Below are 17,398 nucleotides of genomic sequence, written 5' to 3' on the forward strand. Positions count from 1 at the left end.
ATGGGGTATATAGTATATAGTATAGAGAAAGAAGGCATAATCATAAAGTAACGAAAACCAGCAACTTTTTGTTTGCTTTTGAAGACTTCATTCACTAAAAATAATGAATGAAGTAATGAATGCATAAAAATAAGATGTGCCCATATCATGGAAAAGTAATGAATGCATGCAAAACAGGTTTCAAAACTCATCAGCCACTTGACTTTGAAAACCTTCATAAAAATAATAAAAAGCCATTCTTCTTGAGTTTAATTAAAACAAGACAAAATAACATAAGAATTTCTACTTTTCTTATAAATGGCTCTTCCAAACTAGACAATAAAACACAAATGGCTCGTTTGAGGCAAAAACTGTAGGAATGTGGAGTCGGTGATCCTAAAGAGTTATATAATATTGACGAAGGAAAGATATTTTCTTTGTTTAATTAAAGCGGTAAAAGAATACAAGAATATGAATTTTATTACACGTTACATAAGTCCGCAATCATATTAAAAGTGGGTGTTTGCAAAAAATTACTTTGACAAATTTTTAGATTTTAGTTTCTAAAAATCAGTTTAGAATGTTTGTCAAAAATTTTACATAACTGATTTTTAGAATCCACAAATTCTGAGAACCTCAACAGGAAAGAAATTCTCAAAATTTCAAAGCTATGTTTGTGTAGCTTTTGGGATTCTGCAACACAAATTCTCAAAAAGAAATGAAATTCTCATAATCTCGCACCAACAATAAACATGTTTTTCAACTTCTACTAAAATTCAGAATCTAAAATCTACCGCATAATCTATAGCTAAAATCTAAAATATGTATCCACAGCTCTCACAAACAGAACCTAAGCCCAATAGAAAGCCCACGAAGGGAACAAATACCTGAACGAATAAGCTCCATTCGGGGAACAAATAATCAACCATGATTTTTGAAAGGATTGACACCCTAACCTCCCATTTTATTTTTGGTACGGTGATTGCATGTTTTGTACCTCAGTACGTGTGTTCTCTTGAACCCACTAGGCCAAAAGGTTTATATGCCTTCAAGGCGCAATAAAAATTTGAAAGATTCAAATTTAATTATTGATTAAGAGGTTGTTAAGTTTGTTTATTCCATTGTAAACTATATTTAGGCCAACATTGCTATAACTTTGTAAAAATGTTGCTTTTGATCACTATGCCATTGTACATGGATTTATGATTTTCTAATGATGGTAGGGATCATCAATCCCCTCGCCATGCTCCATCTCTATACCACCTGATCAAAACTTTCAGCCTTTTGCCCTATCCCGAGCCCGCAACAACGATTTGAATTGTTCATTCATTCGTTGAACTCAACAAAATTTGTCTACAAAATATCAGTTTGATCTTGTCCGAGAGATGCATGAAACAAACTATTTCGTTTTGTAAATTGGACAGATAAGGTTTAAAGATAATATTTTCCAAAACAAAATTAACTTATTCACATACATATCGAGATATATAACTTGTTTTCTTTGTGCGTTCTACGAGATAACAATTCAGATCGTAGAGTGTCTTTGCATGCAGTAATTAAAATGTGGAGCTAGAATTAAACGGAGGAAATTAAATGTCCACCACACATACTTTGGGTCAACCTCGAAGTGTACGTAAAGTATCATACTTGAGAAAATCTTTTTAACGGCGGAGCCGTGAATAGTTATTTACGGAATCAATCGCGATCGTCCAAAAGTATTTTGGACGGTCCGGATGTTAATGGAACTTTTCCGGGGAAGAGTTAAACTTTTTCTTGGAATTTTTTTATTAAAATTCAGACCATCCAAAACACTTTTAGACGGTTGCGATTGGTTCTTGCTGTAAAGAACTTTTTACGGCCGAGCTGTGAATAAGTTTCTCCCATCATACTTATCTAAATCCCACAAAATTTTCTCTAACCTAGCTCTATACATATCTTGAACCTGAGAATCAATGCTTCTCCTTAAACCAAGGGAGTTTCAGCTAATGGGCAGTTATCTTAGGATTTTGTAGCTGCTAGCTATTTTTGTGCTTCTGCAAAATTTTAAGAGAGAGAGAGAGAGAGAGAGAGAGAGAAGGTTCATTTTCTCCAAAAAATTCAAAGCTAATTAGCAAGACAACATCGTATCTTAGCTGTGAGGAGCGAAAAATAGCCACCATCCTTAAGAACAAACTTCAAGTTCAATTACATCCATCCAATCTCCGATTAACCTAAACATAGAAAGATTTACAACAGATGATCGATCGCCTTATATATACATGTATGTATACCCCATGGCTCCCAAGAATCTAAAGCACACTGCGAGGGGAGAAACACAACCTCCCCAAAACATCATAAACCCTAAACACCTATTTTTTCAAGCAAACTTTTCGCTCGGGAAATCGAGCCATGGCATTAAGTTTGAAAGCCCTATTGACATTGGTGGTGGTGGTTGTGCTGCTGCAGCCTTGGAGTCATGTTTATGCGCGACGTCCAAGGTTCGTGGGTGGTCCGTGGAAGAATGCTCATGCCACCTTTTATGGTGCAGGCGATGGCACCGGAAGAACCGGTACGCATAGCACTTCTTCTTTTTGTACGTAACATGCACGGCATGCATGGACTGCATGCACATTGTCATTACTTATTATTGGCCTATAGGCCTATAGGAGCCATGGCAGTGGGTTGCTGTGGATCCGGGGTTTGGATTGCGCAGTCGGGTCCAATAGTGGCTCGGCTGCAGAGTTGTTAAGGCTTCGATCTAATCATCAATTTCTCTTGCTTGTGTTACAATATAATCTTGGAGAACAGGAGCTTGTGGGTACGGAGGAACAAACCAAGACTTGAAATTCCAGACGACAGCATTGAGCAATGCTCTGTTCATCAATGGCCAGGGCTGCGGATCATGTTATGAACTAAAATGCGACGGTGATGTGAGCTCGTGCAAGGTGGGGCAGCCGTCGATCTTTGTGACGGCCACTGACCAGTGCCCGCCAGGAGGATGGTGCAATCCACCGCTTGAGCATTTTGATTTGGCCGAGCCTGCTTTCCTTCAAATTGCCGAGTACAAAGCTGGCATTGTTCCTGTTCAGTACAGGAGGTATTGGAGCTCCACAAATTCCATGCACACACACATATTTTGTGCACAGATCGGGACACAGGTGTATTCAAAATCATACGATGCACGTTGGTCTAACAAAATAATCCTCTTTCCATCCTTAAATAAATGTCCGGCCCACAAATCTAGGCTTTTAAAAAGATACATTTTTTTGGTTAAAAAATTCAATTTTTTTCACAACTTGAAAGAACTCATTGATACTTATGGATTTGTGAAGAAAAAAATTAATTTTTAAACGAAAAAAACTACATCTTTTTAAAGGACCAGATTTACGGTCCGTTATTTACAAACAGAGGGAGTAAAAGATACACGTATGTGCATCGGACCATTCTGGTCACATTTGCGTAAAGAGAATTATCATGATGAGAAATTATAAAGTGCCAGTTTTAAATTATACAAGTCACAAAGATGCGGTTCTATTCAAATAGATAGAGCATTTTGAAAAATATTGCGAATAGTATTCTAATAGGGCCCATTAATTGAGTGTTGTTGATCACATTCTTTTGGTTTACTTCTTGTTCTATGCGCCTCTTTTTTCTCCAATTTAGAAATAGAAGGGAATAGAGGAAAAGGCGATGGAAGAAAAGTCTCCAGTTTCTACAACTACAGACTTTTTCCGACTAATCCCAAAATTCTGAACTTAAAGACCAGACAAACTTGATATTTTCTTTCTTAAATCTTCTACCAAACCCTAAAGGCTGGGATCATGAAACGCTCCACTTCATGATTCTATGTTCCCAAAAACAACATTATAAGAACTGATATTTTCACTGCAGAGTTCCATGCCAGAGGCAAGGAGGAGTCAGATTCACCATAGAAGGCAACCCAAACTTCAACTTGGTGACAGTGTGGAATGTTGGAGGAGCCGGAGATATCACCAACGTTCAGGTGAAGGGCAACGATGAGGTCAACTGGATACCACTGAGGCGCAACTGGGGCCAGAAGTGGGAGACCGATGCCACATTGGTCGGAAAGGCATTGTCTTTCCGAGTCACCACAAGCGATGGGAGGAGCTCAGTTTCACGGCGTGTCACACCACAAAATTGGCAATTTGGTCAGAGCTACGAAGGGAAGAACTTCAGATAGAAAACACGGAGTTCATGTACCTTATCCTGGAGGCTTTATTTCTACCTGTTTTCCTGAACAATGTCCTGATGATTCTTTGTAAAGCTTATACGCTTCTCGAACAGATTAACATAAATGCCAACTAAGTATTGATATTGAGTAGTTACTTTTCTACATATTCGTTACGATTTACAGTACATACAAAACATGTGCTGTGCTGGTACTTCGTACCCAGATTGATGGAGTGAGAAGGGAAACACATGCCTGTGCATTTTCAGTTTTTGATGGGGAACTGAGCAAACAAATGTATTCCATTAACTAGAAAATTATTTGACTTCTACTTCATATTCTTTTCTTTTCGACAAATCCGTGTTTTTCAAACACAGCCACGAAGAGGCTATCAGAAGGGTATTTGATTCTAATACCCGCATTGAGTCTTCCAAAGTCTCACTTCTTGCTGGATCACCTGGTATGGAAATTCTCAAAAAGGCTCAGATGTTTTGCTGAACTATTGTTCATTAGGTTTCCTGAATTCTACTATTAACTTCAAGAGCCAGTGCCAATTATTCAAAGATTGGGAGAGAATGGACCAGCTCCTCATTCTCTTGATTCCATTGAATGACAGGTTACAGCAACAATTAAAACAAATTTAACGAGAGAGAGAGAGGTGGTATTAAAGGCGACGAAGCGGCTCCCAAAGTAGAGGCTATTGATACAAATTCAGGCCTTGTAACTTGCGCATACAACATCAAAGATAAACAACCAGATTAACCATGCTCATAAGCAGATGTCAATTTCATCAGCTCTAGCAGTTGACGTTACAAGGTATAAATATGCCCCGAAAAAATGGGATGACAACCACCATGATATATATGTATATGCAACAGATATCAAAAATTGATGATCAATTGGATAATTAACACAGTAAACCCGGTACCTTTCTCTTTCCTTTGAGGCACAGAACTCTTAACTCCTCACTGTAGCACTTTCTCTATCCCAAAGTTGTTCCAATACCAGATTAGATCAAGGATCTGCGAAGTTGACAATAATTGTTAGCAGCCAGAGATGAGTCAAAGGCATTTTGCAGTCCTTTCCAGTGGTGATTCCATCATATGCATTTCACTTCTTGACATTGTAGCTACTGCGGATATCAACTCCAAACGTGCACGTCATCAGACTTCTTTTGTCTCTTCTTTTTCCTCCTCCCTTCTTTAACATCGGCCCTTGCTTCAACACGTTGTGAATGCCGCGATCGTATTTCAAGTAACTTTGTTTTGGCATCTCGAAAGAGTGCATCAGACTTTAAAGCCATCAATTGCTGAAGTATCCAACAAAAGCAGCGGTGTCAGATTCCCCAAATTGATAAAAACAATTGCCAAAAACATGAAATTGAGAATCACCTTGAGATGATCCATCGCTGCGAGGTTGAAACCAAGAGTGTCTTTGCATTCCTGAAACCAATCCAGACATGTCAGCAAGGAAATATGTGTCTTCCATTTTTTTACTTTGATTGCATATTTCCTCATTGCTCTGTTCATGGGATTAGAATGGGCAACACACTCGAACTATTCCAATTTGAATTGTTCTTCTAACAGTGAGAACCTGCCTCCACTCAAAGATATAACAAATAAACAAGATAGATACTTCTTTGGGGGGTTATGGGAGGGGAAAGGGCCCGTCCTATGGGGACCAGAATATTTAGTTAAAGGCCTCATATATACGATAAGTCAATAACTATAACTAGGATTACCTTGACCATTAGGATATTGAACATTCACTTTATGATATCAGGATACTCAATATTCCTTTTGTGATATTAGATTACCTTGACTCTTGCATGAAGAATGTCTTTGAGCAGAGCCAAGATAGGTCTAGCAGCCACGGTAGTAATCAGCTGGTTATGATGCAGCTGCAGTAGCACCGTAGCAACCCTACAAACAAGCTCAACCTGCAGGTATAACGCAAGCACCAACAAGATTGTATTGTCAAAATAGACATCTAAATTCCAATCTTCAATGTAAGTTTTGGAAACATCATAACCCTGCGGTATCCCCTGTACGAATTTGCATCAGCTGATAAATACTCCTACATGACAGAAGTAAGACTTAACACAAGAAAACAAGGCACATATGAACACCCTTTGAACAAATCAAATGGGCTTGTCAATTAAAGCATCACATTTTTTTTTGTGAAAGAGTGATGCCACTGTAACCACATTGGGGTACCATTTGGAGTGGCATCTTAATAGACCACATGTGACCTCACATCATATGGCATCTAAATGTGGTCACCCAAGTGGCGTCGTTTTTCAAAAACACCTTACTACTTGCATTATTCAGGAACTTGCATCAAATAGTGCCAGTATGAGACCCCGAGATGGCCTGTCAATACATCATTGGTCAGGTTTTGCTTCTCAGTTTACATACAACGGGTTTCCATAAATTAGGATCATTCAGCATGCAAGAAATATGCTAAAGCATAAAAGGAGCCCTAAAGACACCGAAACTTGCTTATGCGCGATTGAACTGTATGAGAAATACACATTTAAGAACGGAAATCCTAAAGACACTGACCGCGTGTGCACCGACCGTGCACACCCCGGCATGCGGGGCCCACTCCGGGTCCTGCACGGATAATCCAAGTTGTTCAATAATTTCCGAGTGCGCCCGTGAAAAAATCAGCTCAATCTAATATGTGTAGGTGCTTGATTCAATCTTCCATTTTTTCATTCAGATTACAAGATCATGGCTCGAATTATCCGTGCGGGACCCAGGGTGGGCCCCGCATCCCGGGGTGTGCACGGTCCTGTCTGATGGAAAAATGGAAATTGGATCAGGAACCAACACCCATTGAATTGAGCTGATTTTTCGTGGGCCCACTCAGAAAATAATTCGAAAATTATTGAACAGCTTGGATTATCCGTGCGAGCCCGAAGTGGGCCTGAAGTGCCAGTGTGTGCTGATCGGTGCACACCCGGTCGGTGTCCATAGCACTGTTAATTTAAGAAAGATAATAAAAAAAATGTACACAAATTACAAACTATGTAATTATGTATAGATAGACTAATGTTCAAATATTCCAGTAGCACTGAAACCACTACTTTTTGATACCTAAAAGAGCGGATAGTCTAACCTTATCAGGAATCAAGGCCCAATCCTTCAAGTAAGACAAAAGCTTCAAAGCATCTGAGAATGGTAAAGCCTGCAAAGTACAAATATCTTGTTTAGAAAGCCAGCCTTCCTAACCAAACTAGAATCAACGTACTGCTCAGCCTTTTGGGGAGGCATATTAACGACATTATATCAATTAGTGCTATTAAGATTAACTGAAAACAGGGTTAATCCACAACAAGGACCAGCGAGGCCAAAACAAGGAAAGCTAGAGGAAACAACCACAGCAATGGACTACATCCCTAATCTATTATGCACATCAATCGCGATTAGTAACCTAAACAGATTAACTACAACCGGGCAGCTCCCACTCTACTACAAGGGGTTCCCTAAGGTGCCTAATATGAGGAAACAATGGACAGTCAATTTTGAGAAAATCAAAACTGAAATGACAGCAGTGCCAAATTGATAATTTATTAGATCGACCTACACTCCAGTGCAGGTGGTCAATAATGATTCCTTTAAGCATTGTAACAAACTTGGTCAAATATTAGTCGCACAAATCTCCTATCGAGGGTGGTGAATCCACCTTATAACCTCGCTCCCGTGCTCCCAAGTCAGAACCTCCTAGAAACCTCGGTCCCATCTAGAAAGGAGCCCACTCCCAACTAGGATAAAAAACTCTCAAGCATGTAAATCCAAAAGGAAACCAAAGAAAAGATACAACCAAATACCAAGTAATGATAAGATACTACAAAAATATAAACCCAAATTCGCTCTAGTACATAGCATAAACACAATATTTACTTATACCCACTAGAAAAATATTCAATGATATATATTTTGTACAAATACTATTATGCATATTTCTATAATATACAAACACTCCTATAGTCGTACGTAGAAATCTTGTACAAAAAATGTCTCTGTAACTTCAGTTTGTTTTATTTCATATAACTGTAGAGTAAGTATCAATTTTATTTCTCTCTATGTTATGCAGTTTTAAAGTATGTTTATAGTTCATGACTTGCATTTTTATAGTTTTATTTCATTTCTACACTCTCCATGTTTTGCAGGCACTCCCAAACAAGGAGCTTTTATGATCCTCTGCTCTCTCATCCCAACTTCATGCAGCTAAGGTCCAATTGGCCAGATCAAGACAAGATGATACTCTCTATTCAGCTGTCCAGTCACTGGCAGTCAGGCCAAGTAGTTTAGAACATGCAAATCATTGTACTAAATTCAACAAAAGTCTAAACTATGCATGCAAATTCTCTTCTGCACGTAATTGCAAGTACTTCTATTCCCTAAAAAACCATAAAAACAAAAAAACAAAAATAAAAAACAAACAAACAAAAAGAAGTTTTTTCTTGCTATGGAACTACAGCAGCACCAACTCACCAGTAATGTTTGCTCCAGATCATTGGTATGAACACTTGAAAGTGCACGAAGAACGTAATCATATGGAGAGAGCCCAAGCATAAGAATATTTGGCTGGAAGACTGCCACTTTCCCTCTAGACTTGTCCTCCTGAAAATCGCAAAAAAAAATGGCCCATGTGACTTTCTTTTTTACAAGTATCTTATTTAAAGGAAAATCCATAATAAAATTCAGGTCTCAATTACAAATTCCAGGTTAGTATTCCTATATTTATTTGAAAATAAAAGCAATCTTAAACCTCTAGCACCACATTTTGTTGCTCACTACATCCTGTAATAGTAGCACTGTTTTACACTTAATACAAAGCCAAAATCGAGAAAGCATTCCGTACCTCATGTTCAGCAATACGTTTCAGTTCAGCTTCCGCCATGTCTAATGCTTCAATAATACAGTCGGTTGCAGTTAGAGTTTCTTTCGTTTTTTTCCCAGCTATGGCCACAGCTCCTTCCTCCGGAAGATCTTCCTTAGGTGCGTACCTACTTTCAAATGTGTTGTCAAGGTCAGCCTCAAACATCTCCTCCAACCTTTTTTCTTTCTCCTCCTGCAAATTTAATAAAAAATTATTTATTACGTGACAATAAATACGATAGCTCAAGCTTCAACTCAATCTTGACAACCCTACGAGGAATAACTCTTCGAGAAAAAAGTTAACAATTTGTATATGACATCTTCGTTCAATTAATCTAGTATGATAGCAGACACGAGGAAACAAGTAAATCTAGTCAAGGACACGAATTTAGACTATTTAGTAAATATAATGGATTATATGGCCCCTGACAGAGAAGCATGATGAAAAAGGATCAATGAAGTCGACCCCAATAGATTGGGATACCAGGCTAAGTTTGGTTTGGTATGTAACTAGCAAACACAAGAACCCACACCTCAATGAAAAATGGTTCTTCAGTACGATCCCAACGGCGTATTGCTCGGTCATGAGATCCAGTGACAACAAAATCACCACGATTGCTGACTGAAAGACACCAAATTTCAGCATGATGGCCCTCAAGAGTTAACAGCAGCTCAAACTTGTCAGCATCCCAGTACTTCACAAGGCGATCTTTCCCAGCACTAAACATGTAATGCGTGTTGCGCACAAATCGAACTGCCATGACACTGTCCAGAAGAAATTCTGAATAAAACTTTACCAACAGCTATAAATTAGAAAATTTAGATGGTTTCTACATTCGCATTGGCGCACCTATCAGAATGAGCAAAAATGGACTTATGGCAGTCTCCAAAATCCAAACCCCAAATCTTCAAATTCTTGTCTGCTGAGCCTGTGACTATCAACTCTGCATCTGATGAAATATCCATACACAGCACGGGCAGCTTGTGACCGTACAATGAAAGGAAAAATTTGAGAGAGTCCATAAAGAAGACCTGGAAAAGATACACACAAATGCATAGGATTTAGAGACAATCGAAGCAATTTCATCATAGAAGGCTTTGTGGACTTCAAAAGCAAACAGACGGGCCAGTAACCTGCCATGCAACTGACAACAATTCCGCTGACAACTTCATGAGATGCTATTAGCAAAAGGAGGTACGATCCAGAATTTATTAAAAAAAAATTCAACGAATCTCATCTCTATCAATAGAATTCTTGCTGGATAATAAGATCTGGAATCCCAACTCTGTTGTGCTTCCGTAGCTGGATAATAAGATCTGGAATCCCAACTCTGTTGTGCTTCCGTATAATCCAATGCATCAGAATTTACTATTACTATGTACTTCATGGGTTTCTTTTCAAAGCATTGGACCTTGTGGCCTAGATCATGTTCCAAAAGCAAAATATTACCAAAAAAGTGCCCTAAATGCAGTGTTCCGGAAGTTCAACTCAAACACTCCACAAATATACTCACAAATTCCGATCCAAAACTTGCTAGAAGACAAGAAACTTATGGTAACAGAACTAGTGTGCCAACAGATGATATTAGACAGAGTATAGTGTAATTGCAAAATACTTAAGAGAAGTCAATTCACCTTCACAGTACAATCTAACAGTGCAGCAGCAATGTATTTAGCATCAGGGCTAACAGCAACCACTAGAACGTCATCATTCATTTTCAGGTTCCTTACATGCGAGACTGTTAGATGCTTCAAATCCTGAAACCAGAACAACCAACCTATCACCAGTGTAACATATATGCAGGTTCCTCAATTTAGCTGTCTAGAGACTCTGACACGTGAATCAAATTTGAACTGGAATAACAATCCAGCACATATGATTGCGAAAAGAAGCGCTACAGAAAATAGTGTCTAGAATTTGACTTGAGAAAACATACAAACTGAATAAAACCACCAAAATGCAGAAGTCAAACTCAACAAAGCTGCAACGAGCAGATGCCAAAGTTAACACTTGACAACATAGAGTCGCAGACACTAATCACCTGTTTGTTAGGGCATAAGATTTGGAGGGCTATGGGGGGATATCCAGAGCCATGGTATATCCACTTCCCTATGACCCCTACCAAACGGCCCTTAAAAGTGGGAAATAGGAGTCCAATGAATATTAACCATAAGTTTAACAAAATATCTCAAACAAAAATTTGCAGATGCAAGGTATACCACAATCACAAAATTCATTTTCATTCCAAAGAACAATTTCTGCACGGTATAATATGCAGACAGAGTTGCTATAGACTAAGGAGTACCAAATACCATATAATATGAAGTGAAATAAATACACTCAACAGGTAAAGACATAAAATTCATATATGACAACTTTCAGGAATGAAGAACATATTCTTCACAGAAGGTAAATTCAATAAAACACCAAAGTTGGATGTAAAAGAAAAAATAGTTTGACAGAAAGCATACTGTAGCTGTTCATCTATGGACTTAATCACCATATCAATCAAATAAAGATACTCAAAGATGGTGGTACTCTTTACAGCAGAGAGAGAGAGAGAGAGAGAGAGAGAGAGAGAGAGAGAGAGAGAGAGAGAGAGGAGGAGGAGGAGAACGAGGGGAAAGAGTATAAAGAACGCACTTCACCAGTTTTCTGTATGGTTTGGTATTCCCAGAACTTGACATCATGATCAGCACTCCCAGTAACAAAACCAGTACCATCTGGAACAGCCACAATTGATTGGACAGAGCCACCATGAACTTCCAGTACTTCCACACAAGTACCACTACTAACATCAATAATTTCTATTGCACCAGCTTTTGTACCAACAACTGCATACTTGTTACCAGGAACAAATAAACCACATAGTCCATACCCTGAATCAATAGTTCGAAGGCATGATCCAGTACTTGGATTCCATATCTTCACCGCACTATGACTAGTGGACATCAAAAGAGTATTGTCTGCACTAAGCGTAACACTTCTGATGTCAGAGCGATGTCCCTGGAGTTCAATTGCATTCGTTTTTGTAGTTGAACTGGTGTCAATAGAATAAATTTCCAATAAATTATTGTTCAGAGATAAGGCTACAGTGGCAAGCGAGTTCTTTGGAGTGACTGGACAAAAAGAGAAAGAGCATATCTTCTTGCCAGCTCGTATAGTCTGAAGAAGCTTGAAAATGTCAGAAACTGTAAGGACGAGCTTGTCACCTTCTTCTCCAGCTTCATGACTTGCATCACCATTTACAGTTACATCAACTGGCCCTTTTGTAGATTTCTTCTCCTTCTTCCTGTTAATTCTCCTTTTTGCTTTACGCTTGGACTCAACCTCATCCAATACACGGAATATCTCTACTGTTTTCCCAGCAACTTGACAAGCCAGCAAATTTCCAGTGTTATTGAATCTCACAGAGGCAACTCTATCCTTGTTCTGTCTCTGAATTTCACCAAAATGCTTCAATACTTCCCATTTGTTTTGAGTCGACACATCACTATTTTTCACAGCATCTGTTCCATTTGTGTTAGAGACAGATTGCCCATCTACCAAGTCATGTTTAACGGTATAAAACCTAAGATCTGGGTCCGCTGACCCAGTGACCACATATCTTTCCTCTGGATCAGTGTCCACGGACCAAATTTCAGTATGATGGCCACTAATGATTTGCATACAATGCTGGGTCTCAAGATCCCAAACCCTTAAGAATTTATCCTTGGATGAACTGATAAGTTTTTTCCCATTATCCAAGAAAACAAGGTCAGTCACCTGCAATAAAGAAAGCAGAAAAACATAAATCACAATGTGAAAATTCCTACTCCTATTAATATTCCAGACCTTATGGTTACTCAAATACAAACCTGGTCACGGTGCCCTCTAAGGCGGAAAAGCCCAGTCTCGCCAACCACATCCCACAGAATAACATCATTGTCTTTGCTTCCAGATGCAAGCAAAGAACTAAGTTTGTTGTATCGAAGGGTGGTCACTGCACCTTTATGTCCATTCAATGTGGTTTCACAGGTTCCTTTCTCAGAATCCCAAATTCTTATACTGCCATCAGCATACCCACTTGCAATCTGAAATGAAACATTATTAAATACACAAGAAGAACCTCGAGATGTCCCTTTTGTTTAGTAGTGAGCAAAAGAAAAGAATTAGGTTTTTTCATGTTGGTGAGGAAAGTGAAAGGATTGTATTTTGGAATTCTCATATTTGGTTAAATCTTAGAAAGGAAAGCATGAGAAAAAGAGGTATTCGTGACATTTCCTCTCAATTCATTTGTATTTTGATGGGAAATCTTTGTTTCTTGGAATACAAGACCAATCAAATTGCTTTTTAACCAACTCTGACCATTTTGGTGAGAAATAGAACTGGTTAAATAAGAGAGTTCTCTTTCTCACCATTCCTCACCTCATTTGCAATTCAAGTGATGAGAGTTCTCATTATTTCTTCTCATTTGTCACGAAATGACTCACACCAGACAGGCATCGAATGATGCTGCAACAAAACTCTGGATTCAAATTAACAGGAAACCTGGATTCTACGGAAAAAGAGAGAGCATACATGTATGACTTATCATCTGAACTTATTCCCCCATGTATTGGCAAATTAACTACTCCTCACACAAAATGCAAGAAACTTAAAACAGGGTAGCCTAAGACTTTTAAACCCCAGGTTCCAGAATTAAATGAGCCCAAATAAAAAAATGCTTTCCAAACCACTCATATGAGCTAAAATTGCCTCCATTTTTCAACAAACAAAAAACAGAGATCATGTGCAATCCTAATCCTAAATCGTAATTGCATTTAACTTCTTCCCTGGTTCTTGCCTTCCGGGATGAACATTAAGTTGATGTATCTCTATATAGATACGAGTCTTGGTTTCCAAACATATGGATGCATGTGTCTCTCTGCGCGCACACACAGAGGTGTGCACAATTATATCCATATCTATCTACACTATATACTAAGCACATGTATGACACACAAAACATTCCGCTTTTCTAATAAAACACCTTAGAAAATCCCACAAAAGTCCACCTCAGCCCCTAATATGCCTCTCCGTCTATTGGGTTTCCACACATTCACACACACACACGCACACAAAATTCAAACTTCCCCCTACAATTTCCCTTACATTCAAATTTAATCTTTTAATACAACTCCATGTTTAATGTTAAATCATTCATCGATGAGAGATAAATATCATTAAGCACACTAAGAGGTTTTGGCGGCACAATGGCATAAGGATTGCAGGCGAATCAAAAAAGTATCAATAAACACAATTGATTTTTTTTTTCTTGCTTCCCGTGCTATGCACGGGTTCCGCGCTCGTATATATACGGAGAGAGATAGGAGAGGTACCAGAGAGGATGGAGAGGAGGCAATGGAGGTGACGGCGAGAGAGGGGCCGCGGGCAGAAGCGGAAGGAGCTAGGGTTTTGGTGCAGAGCCCCTGGCGGACGTGCCACACGCCGACGTTCTCGAGCGCCGCAGCGAGGAGGTGCTTGCCGGAGCTGTCGAAGGCGATGTTCGAGTCGACGGACGCGATCACTCCGAAGGCCGCCGCCGGCTCGTACCGAAGGTACGCCTTCACCATTGCTGGAGAGCTTCTGCCGCTCTGCTACTGCTCTGTTGAATTGCTTTACGCGCATAAAACCCTCTGCTTGTGGGGAAATTGTTTTAAACTGTCTAGGGTTTAAGCCAAACAAAATGAAGACGGTAAATTATACTTTTTTTTTTTTGATCCGCGGTAAATTATACTTTGAACCCCAAAAGTTACCATCCAAATGGCCCGAACCCATACCATTCGATATTGGGCCAAATGGCCCAATCCCACTTAAAATCCCAGATTAATGTAAAATAGATTAAAGTTCCAGATTAAATACAAAATAGATGAACGGATGATCAAGATTAAACACGAAATAGATTAACAGACCATATTAATATAAAATATGCAAAAACCAAAGGTTTTATATAGTCCCTTCGGTCTGTCCATTTAATATCGGTTTGGTTTGGTCCACTTAAAATTCCAGACACCGAGTCCAAACAAAAAATTAATTTTTTTCATCTTTCGAACTGTGGACCCAAAACAGGTAAAAACCTTCAGAAAACCAAAAAAAATTGAAAAAATCAGTTGGTATTTTCGGTCGTTGGGCGGTTTTTTTTTAAACACCCCTAACGGTTAGGGTTGTAGACGAGCCGAATATTAAAATGTTCAGATTCGTTTGATAAGTTTTTTAGCGAACTCAAACTCGAGCAAAACTCAGTAAGAAAATTGAGGAGTCGAGCTCGAGCCGAACTCGAGTAGTTTTGAGTCAAACTCAAGCTTGTTCACGAGCCTTAACGAGCCAATGATATCATATATTTATGTCTTAATACAAGTCTAAAGTTGCAAATGAAATTTAAATATGTACATAAAATACGTTTATACATGTATAGAATGATCATAAAAACGTACAAAAAATAAGTTTTTATAGTTGTTCTAAGGCAGAGTAAAGAGCTATGGTACATACTATTTGTGAATTATTTGGCTTAAATCGTTGTTGCAGGATTTCAAGTTTTGGTTGTTGAAGAGCCCATGCGGTTATATTGTGATAATCGGGCCGCTTCTCATATTGCCAGCAATTCAATTTTTCATGAGCGGACCATACACATTGTAAATATTTTTATTTGTACAAGTTCTAAAATTTTCATTATTGTACATATATAAAATCTTAATGATATGCATATAGTACTCCCAAGTTGGCAAGCCTAATCAAGGTGCTAGTTTCATATTCACTTATTTATGAAACGAGTGTGTTCGGTTCATTAGTAAGATGTTGTTCCACTCTCTTCCATCCTCTCTCGCTCCTATTCCTCGGCTTCGATTTCACTCTCCACTCCTTCTACCTCCTCTCTCTCCATCCTCTACTTCTGCCCTCCTGGTGCCGTCGCAACTAGCTTCCATCGCCTTTCTCCAATAATCAACGCTGCGCGTGCACAACTACGTGACCCTGGGAATCAAGTTGCCAATACCAATCTGTGCTTTCATCCATACCATCATAGTTGCATTGATGAGCCATGTGAAAGGGGATTTAGCTTTATGGTAGATTTGGCTTCAAAAGTGTAATAGTACTTATTTTTTGTTTTTATTCAAAAAAAAATTCGCATTTGTTAATTTTGAGTCAAACTTTTGTGACTTTATTGATTCGTCTCAGCGAGAGGAATCGGAAAAGTATAAAATTTTGATTAAAACTCATAATTTTTTTTAAAAAAGACACAAATAAGTAAAAAAAAAAAGTTGTCTTTTTGACTTATTTTTGTTGTTATTCAAAAAATTATGAGTTTCGATAAAAAAAAATTTTACTTTTCCGATTTCACTCTTCGAGACGAAGCAATAAGTCACAAAAATTTGACGCAAAATAAACAAATGCAAAAAAAATTCAAATAAAGATAAAAAAATAAGTTACTAAACTTATCAATCCAAACCCACCCTTAATATCCGGGTCATGGTCCTTTGACACTGGCCCCCGTTTGATAAGTGTGTTGGATTAGATGAGACTAATAAGGAGATGAGATTAGTAATTCCGAGTGTAATCCCAAGTGAGTGTTTGATTGTGTAAGGATTAAATCATGGGATTGTGATTATCAATCACAATCTTTTGTTTGATTGGAACATCAAGGGATAGGATACAAATTACATTTTTCAATTATACCCATGGTGAAAACCTAGTCTATGGAATTGCATGGAAGACCAACTCAGGAATTTGCAGTTTTTGGACAGTTTGCAATTTTTTTTCATCCAATCAATTTTAAGATTCTTATTGGACAACCACCCCGCATTAAACCAACATATATTTAGAATAAAGCTGTGACGACCCGAATTTTTACACTGCCTCAAAAATAATACATGTCCAGTAATTACAAGTCCTCAAGAACAAATATACATGGTGGGCCCTAAAAACTTCCAAAACGTTACAGATTTCTAAAGCTAAATCTTTCAAATACTCCAACTCGGGTCCTCACTAATTTGCTCTGCACCTGAAAAATATAAAAAGCCCGGGTAGTATATGCAATACGAGGACAATAAACATGGCTATCAATAAGATTATGCTCAATAAACGAGGATAGCAAATCAATTAGGATCATTCTGAACATTTTTCATTTGTAGCCTTATACCCGGCTCATTTCGATAACATGCCAAGCACCACCCAGGTCAAACTCTGTATAGCCACTTGGGGCCCATAAACATTCTAGACTCCCCGTAGGACAGTCAATCATACATCTTTCATACTTCTGTGACCTGATGGACTTATACACGTACCAATTTGTTCCATGGCTTTCAGCCAAACATTTTCTGTGTCACGATACAAGAAGTGACAATA

At 38.5% G+C, this 17,398-nt stretch overlaps 2 protein-coding genes across 2 annotated transcripts; one reads left to right on the forward strand and one right to left on the reverse strand.

The window, feature by feature from the left end:
- Positions 1-2,059: 2,059 nt before the first annotated feature.
- LOC131320974 (expansin-A9-like) lies at positions 2,060-4,300 on the forward strand. Its single transcript, XM_058351927.1, has 3 exons — positions 2,060-2,527; positions 2,767-3,055; positions 3,850-4,300. The coding sequence occupies exons 1-3, from the start codon at positions 2,368-2,370 to the stop codon at positions 4,157-4,159; spliced, it is 759 nt and encodes a 252-aa protein (XP_058207910.1). The 5' UTR covers positions 2,060-2,367; the 3' UTR covers positions 4,160-4,300.
- A 547-nt stretch (positions 4,301-4,847) lies between these two features.
- Positions 4,848-14,755, reverse strand: LOC131320971 (uncharacterized). The gene is made up of 12 exons (XM_058351922.1): positions 14,398-14,755; positions 12,895-13,110; positions 11,681-12,802; positions 10,672-10,794; positions 9,887-10,068; positions 9,570-9,801; positions 9,020-9,229; positions 8,650-8,778; positions 7,271-7,339; positions 5,964-6,086; positions 5,539-5,589; positions 4,848-5,456 (listed from the first exon to the last, which is right to left on the reverse strand). Exons 1-12 carry the CDS (start codon positions 14,629-14,631, stop codon positions 5,289-5,291), a joined length of 2,859 nt encoding a protein of 952 aa, XP_058207905.1. The 5' UTR covers positions 14,632-14,755; the 3' UTR covers positions 4,848-5,288.
- Between the last annotated feature and the right edge of the window lie 2,643 nt (positions 14,756-17,398).

This window comes from Rhododendron vialii, chromosome 3a (genome assembly GCF_030253575.1).
Source record: "Rhododendron vialii isolate Sample 1 chromosome 3a, ASM3025357v1".
NCBI lineage: Eukaryota > Viridiplantae > Streptophyta > Magnoliopsida > Ericales > Ericaceae > Rhododendron > Rhododendron vialii.